The sequence below is a fragment of the Electrophorus electricus genome, chromosome 7 (genome assembly GCF_013358815.1).
Source record: "Electrophorus electricus isolate fEleEle1 chromosome 7, fEleEle1.pri, whole genome shotgun sequence".
In the NCBI taxonomy this organism is placed as follows: domain Eukaryota; kingdom Metazoa; phylum Chordata; class Actinopteri; order Gymnotiformes; family Gymnotidae; genus Electrophorus; species Electrophorus electricus.
Genome location: NC_049541.1, coordinates 342,501 through 351,731, shown reverse-complemented (window position 1 = coordinate 351,731; position 9,231 = coordinate 342,501). Strand labels below are relative to the sequence as shown.

Genomic DNA, 9,231 nt, shown 5'->3' with positions numbered 1-9,231 from the left:
TGAAAAGGAATTCATTGTTAATTGTTAATTGACACCATGTATTTTATGCCACTTTTATATTTTATGCAACAAAAGGTGTCATTTTAATGCAGTTTTTTAGATCACCATAATTTTGTTCAAGACTTGTGTTATGGCAAAAATAAATTTAATTAACAAGCAGGGCACAAAAGATTACAACAAAAATTAAGGTCAACAACAAAAAGAAAAAAACAGCTCTTAATTTTTTATCCCGTGCTCAATGTATAATAATAATAATAGTAATAATTTCACTTTATATTGCGTCTTTTTACCCAAGGTCAAGTTACAAAATCTCAAAACTAATAGTGTGACACAATCAAATTTATGTTTTTATATTTTTAATAAAAAATACATTGGTCGGCCCTTTATGAGGGAAGTTATCTAAAGGCAAATATGCTAATATGCAGGTGAAGGAAGAAACTGTCTACATTTCCATATTCCTCTAATATTTGGTATGAAGTAGAATTATAGGTGTATGATCTTTCATGTATAGATTGTTTTTGTGCATTTTTTGGATGTTTTGCTTTGTTGTTTTCCATTTTCTTGGCCCTGAAAAACACAAACCAGTGTCAGCCAGACACCAAGAACTCTGATGCTCAATTCATCACATTAACTTCCACATTAGTGACGATATGTTAGTTTCTAAATAATACATAATACATGGATGGAATTTGTTCTTTTCTTTCTGGGTTTTTGTTCTTTTCCAGTGCACCTGAAACGGAACCAAAAACAGCAGAGGCTGGAAGATTTCTGAGAACCTGACAGGAAACCTGATACTCAAGAACATCATAAAAACTACAAATGGTCTGAATTGTTAGATGAATCATACAAATATTCGCATATTCTTATAGTGACATGAGGTTTATAATTAGCAGGTATGCAACAGGACACTACAGACAGTTAGACACATGCTGTAAGTGTGAGCACATGACACGATTTTCATGAAAACAATAAAAATATAAATAGTTTAACTTGCTCTTAGATGATTCATAACAGCTATTCAGACCATCTTGTTTGAAAAGCACAGTGAAAACAGAAGCACAGTGAAAACAGAAGCACACCCGTTTACAATCACTTTCAAAGTCCTTTAAGAGGTTCTCTTCAGTAACTACTGTTCAGAGGTTTCAGTATTATCGGGGGAATACGCAAGGACACTCACTCTTACAGTGATGACTGTTTAGCTGCACTCCTCTTTCCTCGATAGAGCACTGTGTATAGACGCAAGATGCTTGTTTAGCACAGTAGACACTCATCAGTGAACATTCATTTAACTTTACCAAGTCACACTGAAAGAATTTTTTCCAAATAATTACCTTTTCAGGTTTGTTCAGAGTATAAAGTTCCAATAATTAGTTATATTGCTTGTTAAATTAATTAAATCCATTTGAAATGACATTCAAATGAATGTCCTGTGAAGAATACATACCCAACCCAACACTGGTACCAGAACAGGAAACTGAAGGTAAAGAATTAACAAGAACAGTAAATGCAGTGATTACAATGAATATCTTTTAAATCATTTTCAGAAATTACATGCATATTTCTGCATCATAAATTGACCCTGAAAAGTATACTGTGTTACTGTAATAGATGCTAATGCCGTAATAAGATTTCATGTCCTTTCACTCCAAACATGCATTGATGTGTATAGACGCTCAGTCACACTTGTAACATCACTCACATTAGTTTCAGTGTAGTTATTGAATTATTCTGAATGCTGAAGCCTGGACTGTAGAGGAATTGATGCTCAAGGCAAAGTTGGTCAGTAAAATTCCTGAGTACAAGCTCTTTGACAGTAGAGTTAGACTTGCACATGAGTAGTTGATTTAATAAATGGGTGATTAATAGTGGGGGAGTAGTTGATTTAATAAATTTGTAATTGATAGTGGGGGAGTAGTCGATTTAATAAATTTGTAATTGATAGTGGGGGAGTAGTCGATTTAATAAACAGTTGATTGATAGTGGGGGATTAGTTGATTTAATAAATTTCTGATATATAAGGGGGGAGTAGTTGATTTAATAAATGGGTGATTGATAATGTGGGAGTAGTCAATTTAATAAACGGGTGATTGATAGTGGGGGAGTAGTTGATTTAATAAATTTGTGATTGATAGTGGGGGAGTAGTTGATTTAATAAACAGGTGATTGATAGTGGGGGAGTAGTTGATTTAATAAACAGGTGATTGATAGTGGGGGAGTAGTTGATTTAATACATTTGTGATTGATAGTGGGGGAGTAGTTGATTTAATAAACAGGTGATTGATAGTGGGGGAGTAGTTGATTTAATAAACAGGTGATTGATAGTGGGGGAGTAGTTGATTTAATAAATTTGTGATTGATAGTGGGGGAGTGGTTGATTTAATAAATGGGTGATTCATTGTGTGAGTGTGAGTGCTGTGTGATTGGTAGTTGGATACCAGCCAGGTTGTAACGATATGGAAGTGATATGTCACCTTTGACTTTCTTACTGGGGGCTTGGATATTTGTAAAGCTGCTTTGTGACAACATCTGTTGTAAAAATTGCTGTATAAATAAATTTTTTATTGTGAATTTTGAAGTGGTATGGGTGTTCTTAAGGGAGTTTTCACACACTGCTTCTGCATTTTAGTTTTTGTTAAATAAATCATGACTCAGTGTAGTTTGACGTGTTATTTTTCATCTGAGGATTTAATTTTAAAACTTGCTAAGGGCCAGATGTTTTTTTTTACATCCTGATATGTAAAACCATAAAGTCCAAACCAGTGTATTTTTGTTTTTCACATGACTGTATATGATCCTTCTGTTTTCAGCCCTCACGGTGAGTCCAGGCACACGGGCTAAAGTAAACTTTCTTCCCAAAACCCATCCAAAAAGTTATGTAAACAAACAACATATGTAAACTTTTGTTATTGAAAGAATCATCAATTCAAATACATGCAAGCACTTAAACCATCACCTTAATATGTACATAACAGTCTGATTATTGTATGCATGTAAACACAGTTTAATGATCTGTGTAAATCTCACCTGAGTATAGCCGTTTGGGGCAGAACGCAACTTTAGGACCGCTGCTCGTTACCGGGGCAACCACCACAGTGTACAGATCCCCACACTGTATGTCGGAGATGTTGCAGAAGTTGTAGCCCAGTGCTGGGCTGCAGGTGTAGTTGTTTCTGCTGCCATAAATATCAGCCGAGTAGTTATAGTGCTGTCCCGACGCTCGCCAGTAGATGCGCAGAGTGCTGTTGACTGTCCTGTACAGCCTCACGTTAGCAGGACAGCATGCACCTCAGAGTGAGAGTATAACGGAGAAAATGACAGAGACCATGATAGGTTGTTAAAAATGACTGTTAAATATGATTGACATATAGTGGGGGATGTCTAGATCAGGTAGGATCAACTAGACAAAGCTATTGTTGGAAGTTAGAGGTTATGACATTTTACATTTACATTTACGGCATCTGGCAGACGTTCTTATCCAGAGCAACTTACAAAAGTGCTTTGTCATTTCCTCATAGAATATATCCTAGTACAGTACAGTAGGTTAGAGTCCAAGATACCAGAGAATAGTCTTGATGCTTGTCATCCATGAGACTTGAAGCCTGTTTCAAGCCTGTTCATCTACTATTGTTTGTATGACATGTCCCCAACGCAAGAAGGTTAAATAGACAACAATTTCAAAGTATAACAATGACAGACCATACAGTTACATTACACCCTAAAATCAAAGAATGTGATCTACCATTCTAATAAATGGAGCATGCTGAAGTGTGTGTTAGAGGATGACAAAGCATGTTAAGTGTGTGTTTGTGCCTTTTGGAGTGTGTTGGAGCATATTGGTAGGGTGTTGGAGCATGTTGGGAGTGTAGTGGAGCATGTTGGTGCATGTTGGAGCGTGTTGGAGCATGTTGGAGCATGTTGGTGCATGTTGGAGCGTGTTGGAGCATGGTGGTAAGGTGTAACTCACTAGAAGAGAAGCCATAATAGCTGCACTCAGATTTATGCCCTGTGCTGCTTATGGCTTCCAGCGAGACGCTGTAGTTGGTGCCACATGTGATGCATCCCATCAGGCAGTGCATGTCCATGGTGTGGCACCTGGCCTGACCTCGTGAGGATGTCAGGGACGCAATGAAAGACTGTGCACCCACGGAAGACGACCACGTCACCCGGGACATGGCCTGTGTCACCTGCTCTACATTGAGAGAGGCAGGACAGCACGGTCCTGCATGGGAGAGTGAGACAGGAAGTCCCAGTCACGTATGTCACAGTAGGACTGAAATGCACTGGTCTGCTATGTGATTAATGATTTTTTATTAAAAAATAAGTAAGTATTATTGTACGTATTAATGAAACCCATGAAAGGTAGACTGCCAATTATATACCAGTACTGTACCTGTAATCTACCTGTGGCTTCTACTTGTCCTGATTGAGAACTAACTTTACCTGTTTCCAGGGCAACGCTGTAGCTGGGCAGGCTCCGCCCCATGGCGTTGGTGGCATACACGCTGACCTGATATGTGGCTCCACAAGGCAGGCTGGTGATGTCACAGGAAGTGTTACTGGACCTGCAGCTGAGGGTGCCAGCGTTTCCCGTGGCGACTGCCGTGTAGTTGGCATATCTGTTGGCAGCACTCCACAACACGTGAATGGACGAGGAGTTCACCTGAGTGAGGCTGAGGACCTCTGGCATACATGGGGCTTAAGAGATAGAACACAGAGTGACTGACCTACTCCACACACACAAGTGCTGTATGTGTGTATTGTATTGGATACATGTATTGTCATGTGAACTCTCAGTAAGATTGTGTTTTTTCTTGTGTGTGTGTGTGTGTGTGTGTGTGTGTGTGTGTGTGTGTGTGTGTGTGTGTGTGTGTTGACCTGCTTTTCAGGTAGGATTTACTGAAATTGTATTATTTCAAATTTACTGCAATAATTTACTGTTAAAAATGGAGAAATAGGAAGTGTTGTCAAATCGGAGTACTGTCATCCCTAACCCTAACTCTACTGTCATCCCTAACTCTAACTCTACTCTCATCCCTAACCCTAACCCTACTGTCACCCCTAACCCTAACTCTACTGTCATCCCTAACCCTAACTCTACTGTCATCCCTAACTCTAACTCTACTGTCATCCCTAACCCTAACTCTACTCTCATCCCTATCCCTAACTCTACTCTCATCCCTATCCCTAACTCTACTGTCATCCCTAACCCTAACCCTACTGTCATCCCTAACCCTAACTCTACTGTCATCCCTAACCCTAACTCTACTGTCATCCCTAATCCTAACTCTACTGTCATCCCTAACCCTAACTCTACTGTCATCCCTAACCCTAAGCCTACTGTCATCCCTAACCCTAACCCTACTGTCATCCCTAACCCTAACCCTACTGTCATCCCTAACCCTAACTCTACTGTCATCCCTAACCCTAACTCTACTGTCATCCCTAATCCTAACTCTACTGTCATCCCTAACCCTAACTCTACTCTCATCCCTAACCCTAACTCTACTGTCATCCCTAACCCTAACCCTACTGTCATCCCTAACCCTAACTCTACTGTCATCCCTAACCCTAACTCTACTGTCATCCCTAACCCTAACTCTACTGTCATCCCTAACCCTAACTCTACTGTCATCCCTAACCCTAACTCTACTGTCATCCCTAATCCTAACTCTACTGTCATCCCTAACCCTAACTCTACTCTCATCCCTAACCCTAACTCTACTGTCATCCTGTGGTAATCTCTTCAACCAGCCCCTGTAACTGAGCATTTTGGTTTTAGAATAGTATATAATCAGGTTTTTTGAATCACTGAGCTCTATATGAGTCTGTATGCATGTAATAAGGACATTGTTCTGTTGCTTTTGTGTTCAACTTTAGTAACTTTAGTAGACATTTATCTGAATGATATGTTGCTTATTGTAGATGCGTGTGTAGTACACATCATTACTTCAATATAAGTGTGTGTGTGTGTGTGTGTGTACGTGTGTGTGTTTGTGTGTGCGCGCATGTGTGTGTACGCGCGTATGTGTGTTCGCGCACGTGTGTATGTGTGTGTGTGTGTGTGTGTACGTGTGTGTGTGTGTGTGTGTGTGTGTACGTGTGCATGTGTGTGTATGTGTGTGTGTGCGTGCATGTGTGTAGGCTACCTGTCTCTTGTGTGTGAGCTGAGCAGCTGTAGTTGCAGCCACTGATCTCACTGCAGGGTCTGATCACCACACTGTACAAACTGTTGCACGTGAGATCAGACAGGACACAGAGTGGCATCGTGTCACTGCAGTGCACAGTGCCCGTGCCAGTCTCTGCCCGCGTCTCGTATAGCTCCGCCCCCTTCACTGCAGACCACGTGATCTCCAACGTGTCCACAGAAATGAGAGCGAGTGAAACGCTCTCCGGACAGCAGGGAACTGGGCAGGGAGAGAGAGAGAGGGTGAGAGGGTGAGAGAGAGAGAGAGAGAGAGAGTGAGGGGGTGAGAGAGAGAGAGAGAGAGAGAGAGAGTGAAAGAGAAAGAGAGAGAGAGAAGTAAGAGTGCAAGAGAAATAAAGTAATAAAAAAGAGAAAGAAATTCCCTTATGAATAATAAAGCAAATTTATCGTTATTAATAAAACATATTTAGAGGAACATGTTTCTGCCTCAATAAGTCTCACAATTAAAGGCTATATCGATTCCAGGTGAATAACTGCATACATATATCTCTATGCATATATCTGTAAGCATATTTATCACTGTGTGTGTGAGTGTGAGTGTGTGAGTGTATGTGGGTGTGAGTGAGTGTGTGTGTGTGTGTGTGTGTGTGTGTGTATGTGTGTGTGTGTGTGAGTGTGTGTGTGAGTGTGTGTGTGTGTGTGTGTGTGTGTGTGTGAGTGTGTTTGTGTGTGTGTGAGTGTGTGTGTGTGGGTGTATGTGGGTGTGTGTGTGTGTGTGTGTGTGTGTGTGAGTGTGTGTGTGTGTGTGTGTGTGTGTGTGTGGGTGTGTGAGTGTGTGTGGGTGTGTGTGTGGGCGTGTGTGTGGATGTGTGTGTGTGTGTGTGAGAATGTGTGTGTGTGGGTGTGTGTACAGTGTGGACAGACCCGTAGTGTAGTTGAGTGTCAGTCCTGGAGGACTCGGTCCATTCTGGTTGTTTGCGAACACAGAGATGAGGAAGTTGGAGCTGCACGGGCAGCTGAAGTAGCAGGTGGTGGAGGTGGTGTTGCACAGGATCTCTGCTCCATCATCCCGTTTGATGTAGGTGAGATAGTAGTCCGCCCATGCTACAGGGGTCCATGTCACTGAACAGTTCTCCACAGCATGCTCCGTCATATTCACAGACTCAGGAGAGCAGGGGTCTACCAGAAACAGACACATGAGGTTAGTGTATGTTTGTGTGTGTGTGTGTGTGTGTGTGTGTATGGGTTTGTGTGTGTGTGTGTGTGTGTGTGTGTGTATGGGTTTGTGTGTGTGTGTGCGCGTGTGTATGGGTTAGTGTGTGTGTGTGTGTGTGTATGGGTTTGTGTGTGTGTGTGTGTGTGTGTGTGTGGGTTTGTGTGTGTGTGTGCGCGTGTGTGCGTGTGTGTATGGGTTAGTGTGTGTGTGTGAGTGTGTGTGTGTGTGTGTGGGTTAGTGTGTGTGTGTGCGTGTGTGTGTGTGTGTATAGGTTTGTGTGTGTGTGTGTGTGTATGCATTTGTGTGTGTGTGTATGTGTGTGTATGGGTTTGTGCGTGTGTGTGCGCGTGTGTGTGTGTATGGGTTTGTGTGTGTGTGTGTGTGTGTACGGGTTTGTGTGTATGTGTGTGTGTGTGTATGGGTTTGTGTGTGTGTGTGTGTGTGTGTGTGTGTGTGCGTGTGTGTGTATGGGTTTGTGTGTGTGTGTGTGTGTGTGTGTGTGTGTGTGTGTATGGGTTTGTGTGTGAGTGTGTGTGTATGTGTGTGTGTGTGTGTGTGTGTCTGTGTATGTGTGTGTGTGTGTGTGTGTGTGTGTGTGTGTGTGTGTGTGTGTGTGTGTGTGTGTGTGTGTGTGTGTGTAACACGTGCAGGTAACGAGAGCCTGAGAGTCAGATGGATTGCTGGGTCCAGCCTTGTTCTCAGCTGTGACATTGACCAGGTGTTTCTGGCTGCAGATAACTGGACTGATGATGCACATTAACTCTGTAGCTGCGCTACAGTTCTGTCCAGTGGAGCTCCAGGCGTAGTACAAGTCGGCCCCTTTCACCAGCTGCCAGGTCACTGCTAAACCGTTCCCCATTAACCTCATTGGGTCCAGGAACACCTGCACACCTACCGGTGTGGGGGGACCTGCAAGAACACAGCAGACATGAGAGCAGAAGACAGCAGCCACATTGCAGGACTCCGTGCTCACCTGTCTCCAACACGCTTCAGGTGTGTTCATTAATAATCTCCGCGCTCACCTGTCTCCAACACGCTTCAGGTGTGTTCATTAATAATCTCCGTGCTCACCTGTCTCCAACACGCTTCAGGTGTGTTCATTAATAATCTCCGTGCTCACCTGTCTCCAACACGCTTCAGGTGTGTTCATTAATAAACCACATAAAGCAGGTATGTTAGAGCAGGAGGACCAGGGCATGTGGTTCCCCATGGATGGGTTAAAGCCACTAACACCTGCTATTACACAAAGTCAGAAACTTTTTGTCTTTGCATTTCACTTGTTGATTATGTACCATATTTTTTGTTTGTTTTTCTGTTTGATTTTTTTGCAGTCAATAACTCAAGTTGACAAATAAGTAACTCCTATCTGCATGTGCGGTACTAAAACATCTCATAAAAAGCTGATCCGTACCTTCAGTATTACTTGTGTGTGTGTGTGTGTGTGTTGTGTGTGAGGATACTGAGACTGAGATTACTGAGGGTACTGAGGATGACAGAGGATGATTGAGGTTACTGAGTATGATTTTGAATAACAGGCTGAAATCTATAAGTCTGTAAAGGTACCCGGTTCTTACGTGTGATCTGGTAGATGGTAACATCATCACCAGGGATACCACTGGCATCCCATGCTGTAGCCTTGATGGAATAGGTGGCCCCAGACTGTAGGTTGTTAAACGTCATGTTGGTCTGGGACGTGTTGAATTTGAGGATATCGTTGGACCCAACCATGATGATACAGAGTGTGTACAGAACCGCATGGTCCACTGGAACCCAACTGACCTCGATGGTGTCGTTTGAGGGAGACACTGAATGCAGCTCAGGACCTAATACCACTGCAGAAAGAGAGAGAGAGACAGAGAGAGTCAGAGAG

The 9,231-nt window shown here is 42.4% G+C and overlaps 1 protein-coding gene across 1 annotated transcript in view; it reads right to left on the bottom strand.

Annotated features, from left to right (window-relative positions):
- Positions 1 to 1,179: 1,179 nt before the first annotated feature.
- Positions 1,180 to 9,231, bottom strand: part of fndc7a (fibronectin type III domain containing 7a) — a 10,920-nt gene continuing 2,868 nt past the window's right edge. The window contains exons 5-13 of the mRNA XM_035528085.1: positions 8,936 to 9,193; positions 8,010 to 8,270; positions 7,070 to 7,324; positions 6,147 to 6,404; positions 4,441 to 4,695; positions 3,965 to 4,219; positions 3,025 to 3,285; positions 1,445 to 1,474; positions 1,180 to 1,226 (exon numbers count right to left, since the gene is read on the bottom strand). Coding sequence (XP_035383978.1) covers positions 1,180 to 1,226; positions 1,445 to 1,474; positions 3,025 to 3,285; positions 3,965 to 4,219; positions 4,441 to 4,695; positions 6,147 to 6,404; positions 7,070 to 7,324; positions 8,010 to 8,270; positions 8,936 to 9,193 — 1,880 coding nt within the window. The remainder of the gene's footprint in view (positions 1,227 to 1,444; positions 1,475 to 3,024; positions 3,286 to 3,964; positions 4,220 to 4,440; positions 4,696 to 6,146; positions 6,405 to 7,069; positions 7,325 to 8,009; positions 8,271 to 8,935; positions 9,194 to 9,231) is intronic.